Here is a 22,799-nt window from a genome sequence, read left to right as displayed (position 1 = left end):
CTCGGAAGACCCGCCCGACTTGGCTGATCGTTGGGCTACATGGCGCGGAGCTCGTGGCGCCTTTTATCTTTCTTTTCACTTTCCACTTTACTGTCCCTACCGGTTGGACGGCTTACATACCACCATATACTCCATCTTTATGTATTTCGAGAGAGTGGAATTGGATCTTGCAGGCGTTGGGATTCACTACACCGTGGTACCAGGCTACATGCTAGACACCTATCATAGAGGGATTACGGCCGTCGAGTAGCTTCCTCGCGGGAAGCGCAGACTACCGCCTAGATCTATAGATTATCATAATCCTAATGCTGAAGCTGGACAGGCCGTCGTCCTCTGCTGACTGACTGACCGACTGACTTCCTTGCACGAGCGTTGTGTAACCGTGGAGGCAATCATGAACAAAAATCGAGAGGGTCCGTTCGGCATTACGTGTGTGTCAAAGTGCCATTTACGATTGCCATCGTCATCTTTGTGGCTGTGGCTTTGCTAGTACCTCCATGTAGCAACAGCGCCCCCGGGAGTGATTGGGATGTTATGAGGGCATGGGCCCAAAATCGGCGAGCTTGGCCGTTTGCGGAGACTTTTGCAGGGCTGGCATGGCAGGAGGCTTGTTATGCCCCATGCGCACGCGTAATGTGTAGGGTTTTCCGGACAACCGAGGCCAACCCTGTCAGTCAGAGCAACCCAGGCAGGCAGCCACCACGATGTATGTACATACTGCTTCACGAATGATCCCTTGCGGGGCATGAGGAATGTTTACTGTACTTATAGGTTGGGTTGCTAAAAATAAGCACAGGGGTGTCTTATGTCGGCTCAGAGCCGAGATCGGATGACACCGCACCATATATGCGGCAACGGGGGTGGAATTGGGACAGATGCAAGTCTCAGGCCTCGACGTCGCCTTCTGGTTGACTTTGGGTGCCCCTTGGGTGCCCCTTTGGGCTACCATGATACCATGCGGCTTCCCTACTGTAGTACCGCCCTCATTCCAGCCTCACTGGCGTGAAACATCATGGCAAGTTGCCGACGGATGCGTCGGATCTCCTGCCGTGCCACGGAGCTGTGTGTGTGTGTGTGTGTATGGGTTCTGTACCGGTTTGTGTGGTATTGAAGATTTCCAGATAGATGCCCATGATGAGTTCAGGATGGGATTATGGAGCAAAATCTGCAGCAGGAGATCGTGGAATACTACCCTACTGGATCAGGGTACAACAGACCATCGGCAGCGAGCCGAGCCAAGAGCATCCACCCATGATGGGGGACGCTGGGTGCGTTCCTATTCGATTACGCAAGGCGAGCGAGTTACGGAAAACGGCAAGCAAGTGCTGGTTCCAGAACGTTGGGTGGATTCCGGGGAACGGGGCCGTCCGTTACGGTGGGTAAGTAGTGTGGTGCATAAGAAGGAAGAACGAGCCGGCTGCCGACCCCCAACCGTCCCCTCGGGATCTCACTAGATTCCTTGGAAACGGGAAGTTGATGGATCGAGAAATCGAGATTCGCGATAGCCGAGGACGGTGGCCACTTGGTTGGCTGCGGCGGTTAACCCTGTCTCTGTTTGCCCTTTCTTTGGGCAGCTTTGATTCAGATTAAGCTTCTTTTGTGCCGGTTCATGCATCGATACCCGAACCTATTCTCTTTGTCTGAGACGGTAGCGTTCGTGACATATCTTGTATCACTACGCGCGCACGACTGAGACGGGAGTAACTGCCAGGTTTCGACCGGAAGATAAAATATGTCTTGGGTTCTTCTTCCCACCCTCCACCTCCACCTCCGTCACGTCATCCATCATCGTATTCTCCGTCTTCCGGAAAGCTCCGAGGAAAAATCGTATACGACAGCTGGGTTTGTTTCCTGATTTCTCTTTTTTTTTCTTTCATTATTTGCCTTGGTGAACTTCATCTTACGCAATCGTGTTTCAATGGAAAATGGCGAGAAACAATTGTTTTGTGCTACGCCAGGTCGATTGTGACAGCCTCGCCGGGATCTGGGGATCTTACATCCGCATCTCGCATGTGGTGAAACGGTCTTTCCCCCCCTCTCAATCGATTGGTGGGTGGTGGTGGCATTGGCACGTCACATCGTGTTGTGGCTTGTGTGTGTCCTGGTCATGCTGCCATTCTGACTCTGACTCTCACTCACTGCCTTTCTTGTTCTTTTCTTTTTTCTCTCTCAGTCCGAGGCAAACCCTGCAATAGGTCGTACTGGGCGCAGTGAGATGGTTGACCAATATTAGGCAACGATCCGCACGCGCGTGGTTCGAGACTTACGACAGACAGGGCGTGGCTGGGCTTGGCTTTTGGGGGATAGGTAGATGGGGGGAGCAGGGGGAGAGAGAGAGAGAGAGAGAGAGAGAGAAACGCCGACCCCCCCAAGCCACCCCTGTCAAAACAAAGGAAGCATGGGTTCGTACATACGTTTAGATCGGGGAATTTAATCGTCCAGTACCATACAGCGTGACATCGTCAGTTGCCACCATTTCTGACGTAGGTATCACCCTGACGGTTCGGAAAGAGAGATGCATCTCGGCGCATGCAATCGGGTAAAGAGGCCATTCGCAACTACGCACGAAGCCGCTTCACACGCACTGCGCGCAACGTTGCCATGAATAATGACGACGGCTCGAGACCACAATCCTAATCTTCCTTTTCCTGATTCTGGGCTACCAAGCTTGAAGCACCGACCGACCTCCTTGCTGAAAGAGGTGTCCAATGCGCGTGGCGGATGCAACTGCGGGCGCCGGCGTTCCAGAACAGCTCCATGTGGCGTTTCCCCATGCACAGTACTACTTTGTTGGCGTGCAGGGCTGAAGCGAGTCGCAGTGGCCCTGCCGACCCAATCGTATTGATCAGACGGGACAAGGACCGATGGGCCAATCAGAGGTGCTCGTCTGGTCTTTCGTCCGTAATGCGGCTCTTCGATCGCTCTTTTCTTTTTTTTTTTTCAAGTTGCCTCTTCTTGCCTGACTGCCAGCCAGCCAGCTAGCCAGCCAGCGACGACACATTGACGGCGGCACAGCTCCATGCAGTACTAGTATTGAGCTGCCAAGTATTTGACCAGCTGCCAAGTATTTGACCAGCTGCCAAGAGTATTTGCTGACTCAGTTCCGTCTTCTTGGGTGTTATGCTCGTATAACTCATATATGGCTGGGGCCAACCATTGGTCCCGACTGCCCGAGATGTCGCCGCGGAAACGTCGGATCCCGCTGTCAACCTATACTGCAAGGACGCCCTGCTGCAGCTGACTGGATGAAACAGACAGAAGTAGGCCCGAGATGAGGCTCGGGGGCCCGGGGGTTGGCTCGCGAATCAACAGCGTTTCCTCTGCTGTGCTGAGCCGGCCACCTGGTGAAGAGAGGCGTGATGGCCTCATTTCGCGAAGTACGTGGCCCTGTCCCGACGGAGCGGGAGCGCCGACCAAGTACGTAAGCATGAACCAGTTCAATTTCCTCTGGTGTAGCGCAATACAGAACACCGACTCGTATTTAGTCCCGTCGCCCCATATATATATCAGATGAACCTCAGCTGCGGTCGTCCGGGCCGCGTCTGTTTGCCTGGGCGGCATGGTAGACGTGTCGTCATGGCGTACGTACAGAGCAGAAGGCGGTCCGTCCGCTGCTCATGCTGTGTGCAGCGTGGGCGCCCCTCCACTGACACTGGCCGCTGGATGGCAGGCAGGGCATGAGCAGGATGCCTGCGGATGTGGTCCTGAACATATACCGCCCATATAAACCCCTGGACTGTCTATCACGCATGCGGGTGTACAGCATGAAGGGGGGCAGGGAGCAGTAACCGGGTCGGCGGGTACTGCAATGTCACCGTGTCTTCGTGCTTCGATCCTGTCATACGGTCACGATGGAGGTATCGATGGAACCATCCTATTGGCCCGCACCATCAGGGGAGTGCTGATTGGGGGCTTTCGGTGTCAAGCGGCTACGTATGACCTTTTGGGTCGCAATGCATGGCTGTGCCCGAATAAAAGGGGCCAATGTGTTTAGGCCCGCTCTGTCTCATGAGTGATAACATTTCCTCATGTTACCTAGATATGTCTCGTCAAAACTAGATTTCTTCACGTCACTGTGTTCGGCTTATTGATGCCCAATATCAAGTGTTATATATCAGACGTGGGTATCTCCTACCACGGGATACTATTACATCTGGCTTTCCCCAACGAGAATCAGGGAGAGCGCGCTTGACAAAGCGAGGGAACTTCTCCAATAACATTCCGGTAATTACCCACAAGCCCTGTGTTACCGAAAGAGCGCCAGCGCGGACGCAACTGCGGCGTCGGCGTTCCGGACTGCAAGCCATATGTCTCATTTGGATGTCTGTTTCATGCCATCTTACTCACAACCCAGTTCTACGATGTCACCTACCCCCCACCTAAGCGCGTAGAGCATCCAAACTTAGCTGACACAAGGCGCAAGTAAGTAACATGACGAACAATGTTGGAAACGGGGCTCCAGTACCCCCTAGCTACGCCTCCTTGCCCACGACCGCGTGGTTCTTAGCCATCCGCCTCCGCATATCCCCCAAGTAATACCGAACCGGCCACGTCCGGAACCGCGTCGGCAGCGCCGGCTAGATGGAACGACCAGTCATATATCCAGGATACCGGAGGAGATTCCCTCAATCCGCTCTGCAGCGACCTCCCTCGGCTGGCGAAGTGTGGGGAAGATGTTGTTGGGGGTTGGCCTGAAGGGTGGCAGCCCAGACCTGTCAATTGGCTCGCTACCGTCCCGTCGCTTAGCCTTAATGAATTGGATGCATGGTATCCCTCAATGGACCTCTGGAGGTGGTGTGGTCGTCACGGCAGAGGTATGTGTGATAAAGTCAGTGATGCAAGAGACGATATCTACCGTGCCATTAATACCCCACTCACCTCGTTAAGCCTGAAAGCCATTACCACGATGTTGCTCGAATTCGAACTCGTGCGGATAGAGCGTCTTGGAGAAGAGGGGAAACCTGTGTGGCAGATGCAGGCTGCAGTAATGAAGAGCCACATTCCCTTATGGCAGCCCGAGCGTGTTAATTGGTGCCGCCAGTGATCTTCGATACTGTCTACAATACCACACATCTCCTTTCCTTGGGGGTGCATCCTCCTGATTGAAGTGTGGGGTTGTGCGCCGAGATGCCTCATCTGGCCCTCCCTGTTGACCATCTTTCGGCGCCGAACCAAGGCACAATTCATCTGGCGGGAGGGGCAGAAGCTTGTATAAAAGTTTTCATTAAGCAAAAGATGTGTGTTTCTCCAGCGACGAATGGTTAATCTCCTCAGTCCGTGTGCCATGTCGAAGCGCTCGTGGCTCATGGATTCCTCAAACCAAGCCTCATCTCGAGCAGAGTTTGCCGGTCCCTTTTAGCGAAGCCGTTGGCACAGTGGCCAGCAACGCCTCCAAATTGCTTGAAACACTAGCCGGCCCCTTTTTGGTCCTGCCTAAGAATCCTCCCCTAAGTAAGTAGTCATGGCTCGACGGGAACGATCCAACGACGGCTCTCCGGCTGATTCTTCTTGGCAACACACACGAGACGCCAACATGTACGACACTGCAGCCGGTAAGAGCCATGCTGGGGGCATCGGCAAGGGCTTTTCAAAGACCAACTCTACCTACATGACGGCTGATCCAACTATGGTAACACCAGCAATCACCAGAGACAGCGAGGATGAATACGATCACCCCGAGAAGGCCCATCCGACGCCCGCGAGGGTCGGGAAGAGGGAAAAGGTCAGGCGACATTTCGCTCGATTCTGGTGTTGCTACCTGATAGCCGTCGTCATTTTCTTGGCCATCATGCTTCCAGTGCTGTAAGTGAACCTTTGCGAATTCAATGCTGCCTTACGGACAAGAAGCTTAACAGGCAGCCACCAGGTTCCTGAAGATCATCCCCGCCCTCGCGCAGCGGATCGTGGATGACAGAGACCTGCCCATCCAGAACGCGACCCTGAAGGCCGTGAGCAGCGACCAGATCAAGGTCTCGCTCACGACCTCGCTCAACGTCCCCAAGGGCCTCACCGTGGGCCTCGACGAGTTCAGCCTGTACATGTACAACCCGGGCCCCGAGGGCGGCTTCTACCCGTACCTCTCCCTCGACATGCAGCCGCTGCGCCTGTCGGGCGACACCGACATCAGCGTCACGGACCAGACGCTGCGCGTCTCGAACCACACCGAGCTCAACGACTGGCTGAACCGGACCTTTGTCGAGGACGCGGCCGAGCTCCGCGTCCGGGGCGACACGACGGCCCACCTCGGCGCGCTGAAGATGGGCATCCACCTCGCCAAGACGGTCCCGCTCGCGGGCCTGCGCAAGCTGGCGGGCGCCAAGCTCGACGCCATCAGGCTCATGCTCCCGCCCGCACCGGGCGACGGCGCCAACGTCGTCGGCAACTTCACGCTGCCCAACTGGTCCATCCTGACCATGGACCTGGGCAACATCACGCTCGACATCCTGGCGGGCGAGATCCTCGTGGGGACGGCGACGATATTTGATGTTTTCCTGCCGCCGGGGAACCACACCCTGCCCTTCCGGGGGCAGTTGTACCTCCCGACGCTGGTGGAGCAGTTCGGGGGGCTTCTCAGTAGTCAGGGCGACGCGCTGGCGGCGGGGAGGCTGACGCTGGGCGTGCGGGGGAACCGGACCGAGGTCGACGGGCAGCGGATCAGCTACCTGGAGCACGTGCTGAACAACATGGTGCTCATGACGGACGTGCCGGTCGCGCAGGTGCTGGGGGACCTGGCGGACAGCATCGCGGGGCGGAACGCGAGCGTGTCGCTGCCGGGGCTGCTGGGGGTGGCGGGGGAGGTGCTGGGGCCGGGGTTCCAGAGCTCGCTGGAGGGGCTGTTTAAGGGGTTTAATCTTACGTTACCGCCTTTGCTGACGGAAGGCTCGGGTGGGAGCGGTAGCGGTGGTGGTGGTGGTGACGATGGCGGCGGTGGGTTGCTTGGGCAGGGGGAACTCGGGGGGTTTATTGAGAAGTTGAACATTACGGGGACCTTGAACAACACCCTGGAGGAGATCAGGAAGAATGACCCCTTGACCGGTCTGTTGAGCGGGGGCAATCCTTTGGCTGTTGGTGATAACCCGTTGACAGGCCTTAACCCGTTGGCGGGCGGGGATCCCTCTGCGGCAACGGGTGGTGATCCCCTGACCAGTTTGCTTGGATTATCGTAGCTGCGGCTGTTCTGGTACTTGCAATGGTTTCGTTATCGGCATGCTGGCGTTTGTTTTGAAATATTACACAATATACCATCATCTGATCTCCAGTCTTTTGTCCCACTCTCTACGCCTCTAGAAGGCAGTGTTCAGGTAACGTGAGAGCCCTGCACCGGAAATGCGGGAGCAGGCTTTATCATCGCATATCTATCTATTTCTGTTAACCGGGGAAGATTTATTGGTGACTATCTTGACATGAGGTGGTAGTGCACCAGTGCCGTTATAGTCTCAGCTGAATGCAGCGTCACCATTATGCTGCTGGCTTCAGGTCCCCGACCCTTGCAAGCCGGCCTTTGTCACGAAGCCGCCACCGAAGAGTCTACTACTGTACATTCAGACCCGCCCTCGGATACACAGGAGCATCAGTCGAAGCCCGTCACTCCGGCATCGTCAACTACAAGCAATGACAAGATCCTCGACGCCGCGGAGGGGCCCGAAGGCAGCCGCGAGGAAGCGACCGAGACGAGCCCCCCCCCAGAACCTATACGGCGCAGGAAGTGACGAAGCACAAGTCGAAGAAGGACCTCTGGATCGTAATAGGCAGCGACGTTTACGACGTGACCGAGTTCCAACGTCAGCATCCGGGCGGAGTCACAGGTCAGCAGCATCTAAGCCCCTTTGCGTCTAGGTTTTTCTTTTCTTTCCTTTCTCAACGTCTTCATCTATAAGTACGTTCTCTAATGTCCTTTCTCCGGAATCGGCTTTGGCAGTGATGGATGCCTGCTATATTTGACGACTTGCTGACCGGGGTCTGCGCGCGCGAACAGTAATGCGTGGCGTCGCCGGCAAGGATGCGACCAGGAAGTTCGATAAGCACCACCGCCGCGGCATCCTGGAGCCGTATAAGCCCAAGTATCGGATTGGCGTCTTGGCTGCGGCATCGTTGCCGAAGGACAATGGGTACCAGGCTGGTGGTGACGGGGGCGTTTCGAAGAGGAAAGGGGGGTTGCTCCGTAATCTGTGGAGGTAAGAGGGGAGGTATCCAAAGCCAAAAGCGGCTCCAGGTTCTTATTACGGGTAAATGTCCGTGAGAGGTGATGAGATAGGTGAGAGAGGGCGTTTCATGGGCTGCGGGTTTCGTATATATGGAAATGGACTGTGATGTGTTGCATTCTGGGCAATTGGCGACAGGGATGGCTTCACGGCGCATGGTGGGGATTGGTGATGGCCTGTCTTACTGTTCCCTGGATCTCCGGCCGCCATGAAGGTTTTGCTAGTCCATGAGCGTCTCAAATTTTGAATTGTTTTTAGAGTCTGGGGGTATTAGGGTATGATACCTCCTTTTTGAGTCAATATGTGTTGGGTTTGTTCGGTTTTGGGTCATTTTCTTCTGCTGGCCTGCGCTGGTATGAGTCGAAAAGCAAAAGAACGAAAAAAAGAAAAAAAAACGTTCCCTTGATCTTGAGCGGATCTCGTCTTGCAACTGAGCTCAAACATCATGGTTACATCAGGGGTTACCAGTGCAAGATGCACACCGAGCGTCATCCATAATTATCGACTTCTACGACTCATGACCCGTGGCCAGAGGCCTTCCTATAATTAATAGGTGGAATGTATGTCAAAATAGTAATACACGTTACCTTGTCTTATGCGAGTGGATGGTGATAACAGTATTGCGGCAGGCGATTGGACGGCCATGATGTGTTAGGCAGCATCTATTGGAATCCTTGACCGGCATACACGACGCATCAAGTAACCCGTCAGCCCTTTTGAATAAAATCTGCAGCAGCAGTCTTGCCCGGTCTTGCGAGCCCCGAGTGGGTTCGGAAGCGGCGCACTTGCGGGCTCCACCCCCTAAGGCAGCAGAATAACTCAAAGTTAGACGACATTTTAGTCCCCATCAGCGCGGGCATGCGAGGCACTAAATCAGCCAGGGGTCGCTCTCAATGCAGGGTGAGAACTGCTCACACACACCACGGGAAAACGCTGCTGTCCATCATAGACTGGCTGTCCCTCCGACTTGGGACTCCCAGCTTGAGGTTCTGGTCGGGTAGTGAGCCCACCGGTTCAAGTCTTGAACCCTTTTCAGATATTACCTCCTACAGCGTTGCAGCTAATGTCTGCACTGCACCGTAAAGAAGGAGACAGACGAGACGTGCAAGACCAATAGATACGGCGTCGAGAGAGGTCTACACATGCGCTAGCAGCAATTCGATCAGGCATCCACATAGGTGCTGTTACACAGGTTATCGCGCCTATGGTCAAGTAGGTGACCGCAAATCAGTACAAGGGAACCGCCATACGCCCCGGATAACGGAAGGGGCTTGGCCCCTGTCAGACTCGGCGAGCATGAACCTCATGTAGGGAAGCGGAGTTAAGAAAACCTGTGTATACTTGTAGATGTGACATGGGCAGTCTTACTCGAGGCCTAAGATATCCGTCTCGATCATTCTCCGTATATAGCTTCTCCCGAGGACTAAGCAAGCAATGAACGGAAAGTAATAGAATTTCGGCGGCATGGCGTAAGCCCGGTGACGAAAGGGACGGCGAGGTATCCCCAGGACCCTGGAGCTTGGACAAAAGGCAGAGACCGTATGCCTGCCGAATCCGAACTGTTACGAAACTTGCGCAAATACTTAAGCGATTGCCAATGTGCAGAAACATTTTGGTTGTTTGGTGTCTGCAGTACGGCAGCCAGGCCAGAGGGAAAACGGGTGCCTGATTCCCAACACACACTTCCTCCTAACCTTAGCTCATAAGCTTTGGGCAGTAGGGCCGATCCGGGTAGGCCGCAGGGCCAGAAGCAACGCGCTCGCAGATGGCGCGAACTGTGACATCGGGAGATCTGTGTACTGGCAATTGAGTGTACTAATACATCAGGTGCCATGGAAGATAGAGTAATACTTAGAGATGCACATAATTCAGATATGCTGCCTTGCGATGCCTGAAGACGGAATATCATATCGTTGCCTCCGTTGCCAGAGAGGTCTGGCCAAGTGTGGCGCTCAAACAGGGGTGGGAGGACACGGTGGCCCGAGCGTCGTCGCTCTTTAGCCACTCAATCTTTGCTGTCCCTCACCAAGAATTTTGAAGCTGCCTGCGCCAGTCGCCAAAGGACCCCCAGATTTGACTTCTTCCAGGCAGCAGGATTCGAATCCGACAGCAGGGTTGCTCCCTACTGCAGGTGCCAAAAACAGTCTGCGAGGGAGCCGTTAGGCGAGCATCCGATCTTACTTGCTGCTGTGGACGATCTGGCTCCCCCACATTAAAGCCAACTGACTGGGCACCTTGCTCGACCTTAGGCAACGAAATTGTTCTGCGCAGTTGTCCGTGGGCCGTGAGGCGTCGCGCCAGCGAAGGCAGCCATATTCTACCTCAGCTTACCTCGAAACCAACAAAACGACGAATCGACGACCTTCACATCCGTGATTCCTTTTGAAACCAATGCATTGAAATTGCACAGTCGCCTATCTTTTCATTTTCTACGCCTCAGCTCTACACAGCTATCTCCATTTTGGGATATCAACCTTGTAATCCGACGTGCTGCTGTTGCCCCAGTCTGGGCCTAAGCTAAGCTGACTGGAGGCTGGACCCCGCCTGCCACTAACAATAACTGGACAGCATCCCCGCCATCGACCTACTACCTGGACACCATATTTTCAACCTCTTGGCATACAGACACCACACTTAGAATTGGGGGGACGACCGTCTGGTCATCCAACATGGAGTCTTATCTGCCCCTGGGTGGCTTCCAGCTGCCATTCCAGAGGCGCCTCAGCAGACTCTACAATGACACCAAGAAGTCGTCCGACTTCGTCAAGGAGCCCTCCTCGGAAGACCCGGAGATCAAGGCCCTGCATCGCAAGCTCAAGATCCAGAAGGACCGCCTGGTCAGCTGGGGCCTGGAATGGAGCGACCCGAGCAACCAGTCGGCCGAGATCGACGAGTCGCTCTCCAAGGCCGGGCTCAGCGACTTGGTCGGCAGCATCATGTCAACTATTAAGGACATCTTGGCAGAGGCCGAACCCCTCTGGCTGAGCTCCAAGCGCCGCATAGGGGAGAAGGAGCCCGAGAGGCCCACCGGCGACAAGAAGATCCCCATTGTCGTCTGGGACAAGACGAGATTCGAAGACTTGATCAAGGACCTCACGGCTTCCATCGACACCCTGCATGATCTATCCCGGACCAGGTCGTCCGCCACGTCGTCGAGCAGGATTGGCCGATTGACCAAGTCGCAGTCATCGCTTGAAGAACTGCGACCGTTCGGATCGACGCGCATTCAGACACCGCAACAGATTGACCCCCAGACACTGACCAACATCCAGACCATGCAGGCCGTACCGCTGGCGTCGCCCGTCACCTCGGAGCGCCGCTCCCAGGAGATCGTGTTCATGGGGAAGCAGGCGTTTGCGGACGTGCGGCGCGGACGCCAGGGATGGTCGCCGCTTCTACTTGAGTTTGCCCAATACGACCCCATCTACTCGACGACCGGCATCATGCCTTCCATGTCCCGCTTCGAGAAACTCAGCGCAGGCCTCCAGACCGAGTCGCACAGGTCGCCCGGAGCCTGGAGTGGCTTGCCCCTGTTGCTTGGGTACTACGAGGACATGGAGAACTCACGGCTGGGACTCGTTTACCAGTTCCCCGCCAACTTCAGCCCTGTCACTTTCGAGAATCTGACACAGAACCCTATCGACAACCTGTGTACGTTGAGCGAGCTCTTGTCGCGTCCCGATTTCGAGCCTCGCTTAGAGGCCAAGTTTCGCCTGGCCCACAACCTCGCCAATACAGTCTTCGACATGCACGCGCGAGACATCACCCACGGCAACCTTCTGGACTCGACCATCTCCTTCTGCAGTCCGATTGGCAGTGAACACAGTATGGAAGTGGCAGAGGTTGACGTTAGGAAACCTCTTGTGTCCAGTTTTGACTTGTTCCCTGAGGACGGGCCGACGCTACCAACCTCGGTGGGAACCACCCTCTACCGACATCCCTTGGACCCACGGACGACGCCTCACTCACCCCTGGCTAGCTCCAGAGACTCCAAGACCCTCGACCTATACTCACTCGCCATGCTGCTTGTCTCTATTGGCCTCTGGACAAAACTTGAGAACCTCGTGCCTAGCCCGAGCTCGCCAAGCATCCCGGAGTCTGTCCTCGAGCAGCTTGCCATTAGATGTGGCACGCTCTACATGAAGGCCGTGCAGGCCTGCTGGAATGCTGTCGACCAGGAACTTATGCGACCGGGCTCAAGCGACGAGATCCTGAGCCAGGTTCAGATCCGAGCCAGTCGCTACCTGGAGGCCTGTTCCATTCTCGACGGTGTCAGTGGCCTTGACGATCGGATCAGCGTCGATATTGGAGATGTGCCAGCCACTCCACGTGAGCGTCAGCCACCGCTTGCTGTCTCGATGTCCTCCCTGGCTGGTCCGTCCAAGGGCGACACCAAGTCCCGCTCCCCCGCTGCATCTCTCCTGACTGGGCCCAGGTTCGAGCCAGGCTTTGTGTCGGATCCGGAGAAACGTGTTTCGGGTTTGGCCAAGATGCCTTCCGACCAGGGCAAGAGTCGCGCGGATCCCAGCATCACTGAAAAGGCCGAGGTTGCACCCACTTCTGAGAAGCCCAAGCCAGCCAAGGCTCGCCTCTATCCACAGATTCCTCTGTCGGATGATGCTGTCATGCAATGGAATAATGTGGTTATGCCGCAGATCAACATGGCGCTGAAGCACTTTTACCGCAAGAACCCCGAGAGCGTCGAAATCTCGCTCGAATCAATTGGCGAGTCTCCTCAAGAGATTACGCCCACGGTCCTCGTGGTGTGCACTTCGGTCAGCAAGGTCCGCTCTATCCTGAAGAAGAAGCTTGGTATACTGTTTGACGGCTCGACGGGCTTTGGGCTCAAAGTGTGTCGGGGCTCCATGCTTCGGTCCCGGAAGGGTGGCATAACCAGAAGAAGCATGGCCAAGAACGACGACGAGGAAGAGGGAGAGGTGGAAGCCGCCAATCCCGATTACCAAGAGAGGCCCCACAACGGAGCCAGCATTGGAGCCTGGATCGGTGACCGACACCTTCCTCCCGTCAGCTTCGGCGGCTTGATCATGGTGGACGATAAGCCGTACGGCATGACGGTGCATCACATGCTGGACGACCCCGGCCAAGGCCACGGCCAGAAGGACGAACAGATAGTCCCGCCGCCCGTCCGAAGCAGTGCGGCCTCGCAGAGCATGACTCACCTACAAGAGACCGATACGTCAGAAAGCAGCAGCGGCGATGACTTCGCCTGCGAGTTCTCCGATACCGAATCCGAGGTGACAGATTTGACTAGCGATGACGAGAGCGATGAGGAAGACGAGGAAGAAGAGTATATGGAGCCTGGCGACATACCGGGCATAGAGCCAGGTCTTGGAAAGGGGTACGTGGTGACGCAACCGGCCTTGGATGACATTGGTGATGGCTTTTATCCTTCGGTAAGTGACTTTCGGTGCTCATCCTACCTCTTCCAGGGGTTACTTCATGGCCCCAGTGGTGGGTTGTTGCCATTCTAGTGTCTTGATGGCAATGAGGACGTGGTTTATACCAAGAGACACGTTTGTTCCTTTTAGTGCAATTGTCCTGCTTATTCCTGACAGCACAATCAGACTGACTCCCGAGCGATGATAGGAAGATACGATGGATGATGACCATCTAGATACATGTCGTCTTGGCGAGATATACGCCTCTTCTGGGATAAGACGGCGTCATGACCATGAAGGTCTAATCCATGAAATCGACTGGGCCCTCTTCTCATTTGAAGACGAGAGACTTCCGGATCACGACCAGAATCGGGTGCCGCAGGCCTTACCGGACTCACCGAGCGGCCTACTCCAACCCACGGCCATCACTTCGTCGTCGGAATTGGCGGGGCTGGAGGTGCAGTGTATCGGCCGCACAAGCGGCATGCAGACGGGATTAATCCTACCTGCCCTCACTTCGGTAAAGATCTACGGGCGCGTATCGCCAAGCCACACGTACCAGGTCAGCAGCAAAGCGGCACGGACAAGAAGAATGGGGATGGGAGGCAAGAGCGATCGTCCGCCGTCGACCATGAGCGGTCCTCCTGCTCCTCCTGCCAACAACATGCGTAGGATACCCGGCCTGTCGCTGGGCATACCGGGCGACTCGGGGGCGTGGATCATGGAGCGGCACAACGGGTCCCTGTGCGGGCACGTGCTAGCCTGGAGCGAGCGCAAGCAGGTGGCGTACATCTGCCCGATGGAGGTGCTGATGCTGGATATTGCCGAGACACTCGAGGCTTCGGATGTGCGGCTGCCGGGGGGCAGGTCGGTGTTGTCTGGGCGTGGTCGTCGGCGGCAAGAGGTTGACGAGGACGAGGACGAGGGGGTGGGCGTAGATGAGGAGGGGGGGGATTCGGATGGGGGCGAGGCGCCGGGGGACGTGTCGAGCAGCATGCGCAGGCTGGCGGAGGATTTGGATCGGATACATATGGAGAGTAGTAGTGTGGTGTCGTGCGATACGTGCCCATGATTGGTTGATTGAATGAGGAATGATGAAAACGCTAACTACTTGCTGATGGGCGTGTACCCTATCATTATCACCCGCGCCTCTCCCGAGATGGTCCCTGACTATCGTCGACTAGACCGTCGCAACAATCAAGAATCACGGTAAAGCCGAATCAAATGAATGCAACTCTTGGGATCAACAGTTCAATGATTACGCCTAAGCCACTGGAGTGATAAGGCGTAATACTGGACGCTGGCATTCGGTGAGCTCACCTCGAAGGCGCCAACGTACCTTCGGCCCGCTGGGATTGGCCCACTATCGCCGACCAGCCATCTCGTGGCAGACTATTGGGAATCATCATCGTGAGGCCGAATGATGACTAAACTCCCCAGCTTACGTTCTTTATCTCCTTTTATTTCCAGGTGTCGGCCGTAAGGTGTTGGCGCCGCCTGCATCAAGCCGAGATGCGAATTTCTGCTGGTTCTCTAGTGCTCATCCAAATCATCTTGCCGATATAATTTTTGATGAGCAGTGAAGTGGACAGCCACTCCAACTCGCAATCGGCACTAGGCAATCAAGAAGACTAGAATACTTCCCGGAAGGCTGAATGCGCATGCATTCTAATGCCCTTTTCGTGCTCAAGTCGATTGGCAAGATTCAAGCAATGAGGCAGGGTGCATGGGTACGGAAGAGGCTCCGAGCCAAGATCAGTAAACATGGCAGAGGTGGGCCATGTCCGACTCATTGCAGACGACAATTGACGGACTCCGCGTCACGTAATCCAGGGTCCGTCGGCCACGGGGACTTATCGCCGTAAAAGATGATTAATAACCATAGCAGAACGAAAAGTCGAATTGCTGGATTGGGGGGTTGCATTGTTTCGAATCCCACTTCTACGTTCTTCTTCGGTCATGCATGTTCTCCATACATAGAGCCCAGGCCCGGGACGACATGACAAGGGGGGACGGCTTAAACGCCGACCGGCGGCGTTAGCGGTTGCTTGTGTCTGCAGCAATTGAGTCCCAGGCAGTCAGGCTATGTAGCCCCAAGACGCACTGTCAGAGCCGGTAGAGGCCCTCGCTGCAGCGCTACAGCGCGCTATTTGCCGGCGTCTACTGCAAGCTAGGGCCTGGCCAGTGCCAACAGTAGCTAACCAGCTGGAGCGCAACGGCAACTGCCGGTGCGGAAGAAAACCGCGCGACGCCCACTGCCGACAGCGTTTTTGAGAGGTAGCAGTGGGGGCATTCCCACTTTGCATGACGTCCTATCTCGTGGGATCTACTTTTATCTAGATGGATCTGTGTATTTTGCTACCACTTTTTTCTCTTCGGGAAGGATTGCCACTTTTTCACTCCAGCAACCAGGGCCAGTTCGGCCCTGCTCGGAATCGGGAAGCGGCGTAGAAGCCTTGCACGTCGTCATCGAAACGGGGGCGGCCAGGCCAGGCTGGAATTTTCAAAACTCAACTTTCCCGATGCTGCCGATTTGGCAGGGCGTCAGTCTGTCAGTGCCTTGCTGGCTTGGTGTCTCTCGGTAAACATAAAAAGCCATGTCGTCCCGCCGTGGTTTGCCGTCTCGTTTCCGGGGGGGCATTCAGATACAGTTTTACTATCAACACCTTTGACGGCTTCCTTACCTAGAAACTTTCTGCGACACTATACCCTGTACTTGATCTTGTAATACTTTACCTACCACACCACACACACACCCGCCACCATGCCTTCCTTCACCGTCTTCAAGGGCGCCAAAGACGGCAAGCCCGTCAAGAGCACCACCACCCGCCCCGACCAGCTCAAGGGCGACCAGGTCTACATGCGCATCACCGCGTCGGGCCTGTGCGGCACCGACCTGCACTACAAGACGGTCGACATGGGGCTGGGCCACGAGGGCGTCGGCGTCGTCGAGGACGTCGGCCCGGACGTCAAGGACCTCAAGAAGGGCGACCGCGTCGGCTGGGGCTACGAGCACGACTGCTGCGCCCGCTGCCAGGAGTGCCTGAAGGGCAACGAGTGCTACTGCCCGGAGCGCCAGATGTACGGCTACGCCGACCTCGACCAGGGCAGCTTCGGCTCCCACGCCGTCTGGCGCGAGGCCTTCCTGTTCAAGATCCCCGACGCCCTGTCCGACGAGGCCGCGGCCCCCGCTCATGTGCGGCGGCGCCACCGTCTGGAACGCCCTGCGCGCCTACAACGCCCAGCCCACCGAGACGGTCGGCGTCATGGGCGTCGGCGGCCTGGGCCACCTGGCCATCCAGTTCGCCGCCAAGATGGGCTGCCGCGTCGTCGTGCTGAGCGGCAGCGACAGCAAGAAGAACGAGGCGCTGCGCCTGGGCGCGCACGAGTTCCACGCGACCAAGGGCCAGACGGAACTGAAGACGTCGGCCAAGCTGAACCGCCTGCTGGTGACGACGTCGGCCATGCCCAACTGGGACCTGGTGCTGCCGAACCTGGCCCCCGGGGCCGTCATCCACCCGCTCGCCATCGACGAGGGCAACCTCGAGTTCCCCTACATGCCGCTGCTGCTGGGCGGGCACGCGATCCAGGGCTCCGTCGTCGCGCCGCGCCACCTGCACAACCAGATGCTCGCGTTCGCGGCGCTGCACCAGATCGCGCCCGTGGTCGAGACGTTCCCCATGTCGGAGGAGGGGATCCGGGAGGCGATGGAGAGGCTCGAGAAGGGCAACGTGCACTTCCGCGCCGTGCTCAAGAACTGAGCCGCTTTTCTTTCTGGGAAATGAGGATGAGAAAGGGGGAGGGAAAGTACCTAATGATGAGATGATGGATATTTATGAATTAAGCGAATTATAGATTTGTATAGAGAAGGATAGAGAAGATGGAGCATATAGAGAACACTGCCTTGGCCAAACCTGGCCTGGGAGTGGAATTGATACCACGAACATCACGAAGCATCTTTTTGGAACCAGTGAATTCGTTTTTCTTGTGCATGCTTCAGCCCTAACCAAGACCGTAGTTACTCTTGGCGGTCGACCACCTTTGGCCAGACCATAAGGATACACAAAGAATGCTTAATAGAACTGGAGATGAAAGGATCAATCATCAAAGCATACCGGAGAATGGGCATTCTATCCGGCTCGCTCTTGTATTGTATTCTTTGTCGGGACTTTTGTTTCATTATAGGTCTCTAACATGAATGCCATTCTTCCCTGCAGGGGGATATATGACTGACGACTTGGCCATCCATGTCCCGAAGTTGAAACATCCCAATCTAACACCATCTGCTTTTCATTGCACCTCTAGTAGACCTAGAGGAAACCACTCACTTCTCAACTTCCACTTTCGCTTACCTGCCCCCGCCCCTGTACCTGCCCTTCCAACACCCTCTCCTTTCCTTCCCGCCAATCCCCGCCACCCGCACTCCAACAAAGATGCCCCGCCACACCATCACCGTCCACGGCCTCGACATCGAGGTCCCGGCCTCGTACCACCGCCTCGTGGTCCACGTCGAGCACCGGTGCGGACACGCGCCGCAGGGTTCGTTGCCCGCGACGGTCAAGTTGCGCGGCGAGGAGGCGCCGCACGCGGGGCCGTGCGTGCCGTTCGTGGGGTGCCTAAGGGGCTGCTACGCGGTGGAGACGGTGCACCGGCTGGCGACGCAGTGTCCGGTGTGCGAGCTGGGGAGTTGATGGCGGAGGGGTTGGATATGCGGTTTTAGGGCCCGTGGTGGCTACTTAACATGCTCAAGGTGAACTGAGGGGAAGAGGTCATGAAGAAGAGAAGAAATCCATGCACGGTAGGGTGTAGGTAAGTTTATATACGGGTATATTTCATTGCTAAATAAAAAGCATACATCATGGAAAAAAAGAAAAGTCTCCAACCGGCAATCTTGCGTATTATGTCGTGTAAGATGCAACCCCCCTCTGGCTGACCCCCCCTCACTGACCCCCTTAAAATAAATATAAAAATCAATAATAACATTAATAGATAGGTTAATTAAGTAACACATACTGTATTTTAAGGTCTGTTTCGGCTCGTACGCACTATAATAGAGTTACCCTTACCACCAGCTCGATTTGTATTAATTTCTACCACCTCACCGGCGTCCCTTTTCGGCCTTTTCCTTAGCCTTCCTTTTTTAATATCCTCTTAAACCTCCTTAATGTTTACCATATAAATAAAGCCCTTATTAAAGTCCTTATTAACCTTCCTTTTTTTTAAGCCTTTGTTTTCTCTAGATTTGCCTCTAAACCGGCCTTTTCCTGCTCTAACCGGCCGATCCGAGCCGTTAAATTATTAACACTCTTACCGAGCTTTTTCCACAGCAACCTTTTAATTAAATTACCGGTAATAATCTCTACACTAAGCATCGCAGCCCTTAAATCTTTAACCTACCGGCTGTTTTTCGGCGTCTTAATCCTTTCAGCCTTCGGTTCGGCCGGCTAACGCGCATCCTCGGCGGCAATAGTCTCGTTAATAGCTCGCATTATATTAAAGCGCCGGAGCTTATTATTCATCGGCTTTTCGATATTAAAAGAGTAAATACTAATTACTACTTATTTACTAGCGATAACTTTAAAAGTAAAGACTACTTTATATACTTTAGCCTAGGCTTAAAAAAGTCCCCCTTCTTAATATAGCTATTATTAGTAATAGCGTATATTAAATCGAGCTTCTTTCGAAACCTCCTTTTTAAAACCCTAAAATAGTTAATATTTAGAGGCTAAAGTATATAGGAGTTATATAATAATAAATAAAGGAGTTATATTTTAACTTTTAACGTCGCTAGTATAAAATCATTATCGATATAACTTTTATATCTATTAAAAATTAAGAGCCTCTATTAGTTAAAGTTATTAGGCTTTGTTAAGGGGATAAAGATTTTTTTAATTATTTTAAAGCTATAGAATTAAAAGTTTATCCTTTTAATAACGCCTTAAAAGCTTAATCTTTATATTTATAATTAACCTCGTCCTCCTTTTAAAAAGAATTATTATTACTAGACCGATTAGCTTTTAAATATAATTAAAGGCGGCAAAATATTATTAACAGTATTAATATATTTTAAAATAATCACCCACTCGCGATTAACCGAGTCGTTTCGCATTAAACTTTAATAGGCAACAGGTTTAATTACTATAGTACCCTCCCTTATCGTTATCGTAATTCTTACTTCATTAGCGTTAAATTTAAATCGAAGGGGTATACTATTAATAATAATATTATTAAACCGATCAAAAAACCCTCGCATAGCCCCGTTTAATATATATACGAAACGCCGGAAATTTATCGCTTTAATACGCACGGTCCTAAAGGCCGAATAACGTTTTAAAAAACGGTACACCCATCGTTTACTAATAAAGTAATCGACCCCTTTTATAAAAAAGATACGCTAAGCGTATATACGAAATAGCCGGTGCGTTAATACGTAGCTTAGGCTGGCCTAAAAAAAGGCTTATTTAACTAAAAAGGTTTCTTCGGCAGGGGTAAATAACTATAAAGCCTTATACTTCTCTTTTTTATTAGGGTTCTCCTTAATGCGGTTACAAAGGGTGCCCCTATTAACGTTATAGTTTTTAACCGTAACGGTTAATGCTTCCGCCGGTTAACACGGCCTAGACCGCTTACGTAATGCGTGCTTCTTTAATTATATTAATAGTGATAAAAAGAGGAAAAAAAGAGGAAGAGATTAATCTACTTTAATTAGGAAACGAGTGAGATTTGACCCCTTTATATACTGTTGTTATTGCTCAGGGGCTCTAGAATCATCTGAAATCAGGAGGGGTCAGTGAGGGGGGGGGTCAGCCAGAGGGGGTTGCATCTTATTCCATGTAGCATGCCCTTGGCCCATTTTCAATAGGAGTCCATCAGTGTCGACAAACATGAGTAGAGAAAGAAAACGAAACGCAAGAGGAGAGATACGAAGAACAGGAAGCGAAACGGAAAAAAAGACCATCTTGTCTCCGTGTATAACCCCCATAAGTAGCATTGTTTGCTGCAGCACTTGTCTGCCTCAAGCATGACCCGAGCCCATCACATACTGTGAGGTCCATGGCATTAAGGCTGACCCATGGGAAGCAAGTACCCTCAAGGACATGGATGCACTGGCTTAGTCGATACCAGACATCGGTTTCGTACCTAACTATTGCGTCAGGTGTCCCCAAGGTCGACAAAATCAGAGTAGAACCCCGGGCGAGTTTGGATCACCCCGCTTTCAACGAAGTCTTCCAATAACTGCTGCACGATAGCATGGCTCTGCTCTTCTGCGTATCGAATAGCCCGGTTGATCTGGTGCTTGTCCTTGCCGTGATCTGCCGCACCGAGACTGAGCAAAAGTGCTACCGTATCCAGACGCCCATGCTGGGCTGCGCCTTCGAGGGCAGTCACCCCGTCGACTTTTGCTGCCGGTGCGTCCACCATCGCACCGCGTTCCAGCAGTAGCATCAAAATCGGGAAGCATCCCCCGATGGCCCCGAGCTGTAGCGCCGTTGCTCCGCGATTGTACGCAGCCGGCTCGTTTACCGACGCACCGCGGTCTAGAAGCAGTCGGGTAATATCCATACTTCCAGTCTCAACAGCCTTCTGGAGGGGTGTTCTCCTCTGCCCTATTTTCCTGGGCAAGGCCGGAGTTGCCCCGTGGTTGAGGAACAGCTCAACAGTAGGACAATGGCCGGTGCCTATAGCTGTTAGGAATGACGTTTCTGGGTAGAAGAATTGAGTACTCCGGGTGCGGACCGTTGTGTCGGGGAAGCAATTCGTCTTGCTCCTGTTTTGTAACAAGAACTCAAGAATTCGAAGATCGCCAAGTTTTGACCTCATGATGGCATAACCAAATGGTGTTGAAAGACTATTGGGGATATCGCGTCGAGAGAGGCCCATGCCTAAACAGTGAACATCTGTATTATGCATAAGTACCAACTCTCTGAACTTGTTAAGATCATTAGTCTCGATATAGTGGCAGAGTATGTAGTAATTACCCCCAGCCTTTGCGGCCCTTCTTATAGCGACACTTATGCGCGTTCATGATCAAATCAAACAGACCGTAGCCATGTTTGATAGCCATGTAAAGTGCCACTGGATCATGGGGCTCTGCTCCATGATCGAGTACGAATTGGACAATTGCTGGATCTGATGTTTCCACGGCGATTTGAAGGATGGGGCTCTGGTCCGAGCCTCTTTTATCAATATTGGCACCATGGTCAAGAAGTAGTTCGGCCACATGCAAGTTTTTGCACCGGATTGCACTGTGCAGTAATGGTGGGTGGGTTGCGGGTAATACTTCGATCATGGCTCGGATGAATTCGATGTTGTTGTTCTCGACGGCCGTTGATAATTCCTCGCTCCAGTTTGCACTGTTAAGATGCAACCCCTACTGGCTGCCCCCCTTTACTGACCCCCCTAAAATAGATGTAAAAATTAACAACAACAGCAATAGATAGGTCAATTAAGTAATACATACTGTATTTTAAGGCCTGTTTCGGCTGGTGCGCACTACGATAGAGTCACCTTCACCACCAGCTCGATTTGCATTAATTTCCACTATTTTACCGGCGCCCCTTTTCGGCCTTTTCCTTGGCCGACCTTCCCGAATATCCCTTTAAACCTCCCTGATGTTTAATATATAAACAAAGCCTTTATTGGGGTTTTCGTTGACTTTTTTCTTCTTTTAAACTCTTGTTTTCTCTAAATCTGTTTCTAGACCGGCTTTTTCCTATTCTAACTGGCCGATCCGGGCCGTTAAATTATTAATACTTTTACCGAGCTTCGTTTATAGCTGCCTCCTAGTGGCATTAAAGTGTGTCACCTCTTTATTAAATACCGCTATCGCTAAATTTTTAACCTGCCGGCTAATCTTAAGTGTCACTACTTACCCTAGCCCCTTTTAAGTAGGCCGGCGTGCATTCTCGGCCTTATTAGCGTCGTCGATAGCTCGAAACATAGTAACCTTTTTAAACCTATTATTTATTAGCTTATTTATATTAATCGGCTAAAGCTCTAATATTAATTAATTATTAATAATAATGCTAAGGGTAAAGGTAACTTTTCGAGCTTTGTTTTAAACGCGAAAAAAGTTTCACTTTTTAACGTAGCTATTATTAATAATAGCGTACGCTAAATCGAGCTCCCTTTAGAACCTTTTTTTTAATACCTTAAAATAATTAATATTTAAAGGTTAAAAAATATGGCTACTATATGG

At 53.1% G+C, this 22,799-nt stretch overlaps 6 protein-coding genes across 6 annotated transcripts; 5 read left to right on the top strand and 1 right to left on the bottom strand.

Annotated features, from left to right (window-relative positions):
• Nucleotides 1–5,533: 5,533 nt before the first annotated feature.
• Nucleotides 5,534–7,166, top strand: PG986_008495 (uncharacterized protein; the record flags this gene model as incomplete). The annotated part of the gene is made up of 2 exons (XM_066844717.1): nt 5,534–5,802; nt 5,867–7,166. 2 exons carry the CDS (start codon nt 5,534–5,536, stop codon nt 7,164–7,166), a joined length of 1,569 nt encoding a protein of 522 aa, XP_066700829.1.
• A 294-nt stretch (nt 7,167–7,460) lies between these two features.
• PG986_008494 (Cytochrome b5) lies at nt 7,461–8,178 on the top strand (the record flags this gene model as incomplete). Its single annotated transcript, XM_066844716.1, has 3 exons — nt 7,461–7,597; nt 7,687–7,805; nt 7,976–8,178. The coding sequence occupies 3 exons, from the start codon at nt 7,461–7,463 to the stop codon at nt 8,176–8,178; spliced, it is 459 nt and encodes a 152-aa protein (XP_066700828.1).
• A 2,692-nt stretch (nt 8,179–10,870) lies between these two features.
• Nucleotides 10,871–14,636, top strand: PG986_008493 (uncharacterized protein; the record flags this gene model as incomplete). The annotated part of the gene is made up of 2 exons (XM_066844715.1): nt 10,871–13,615; nt 13,809–14,636. Coding segments are annotated over 2 exons (3,573 nt in total), but the record flags the coding sequence as incomplete, so codon positions are not given.
• Nucleotides 14,637–16,364: 1,728 nt separating this feature from the next.
• PG986_008492 (uncharacterized protein) lies at nt 16,365–17,361 on the top strand (the record flags this gene model as incomplete). The annotated part of the gene is given in 2 exon segments (XM_066844714.1): nt 16,365–16,768; nt 16,779–17,361. 2 exon segments carry the CDS (start codon nt 16,365–16,367, stop codon nt 17,359–17,361), a joined length of 987 nt encoding a protein of 328 aa, XP_066700826.1.
• A 672-nt stretch (nt 17,362–18,033) lies between these two features.
• PG986_008491 (uncharacterized protein) lies at nt 18,034–18,291 on the top strand (the record flags this gene model as incomplete). The annotated part of the gene is made up of 1 exon (XM_066844713.1): nt 18,034–18,291. The coding sequence occupies one exon, from the start codon at nt 18,034–18,036 to the stop codon at nt 18,289–18,291; it is 258 nt and encodes an 85-aa protein (XP_066700825.1).
• A 2,461-nt stretch (nt 18,292–20,752) lies between these two features.
• On the bottom strand, nt 20,753–21,421 carry PG986_008490 (uncharacterized protein; the record flags this gene model as incomplete). The annotated part of the gene is made up of 1 exon (XM_066844712.1): nt 20,753–21,421. The coding sequence occupies one exon, from the start codon at nt 21,419–21,421 to the stop codon at nt 20,753–20,755; it is 669 nt and encodes a 222-aa protein (XP_066700824.1).
• Between the last annotated feature and the right edge of the window lie 1,378 nt (nt 21,422–22,799).

This window comes from Apiospora aurea, assembly GCF_038362705.1.
Source record: "Apiospora aurea strain CBS 24483 chromosome Unknown utg000005l_segment0_segment0, whole genome shotgun sequence".
In the NCBI taxonomy this organism is placed as follows: Eukaryota; Fungi; Ascomycota; class Sordariomycetes; order Amphisphaeriales; family Apiosporaceae; genus Apiospora; species Apiospora aurea.
This window is presented reverse-complemented; position numbering and strand designations above follow the sequence as displayed.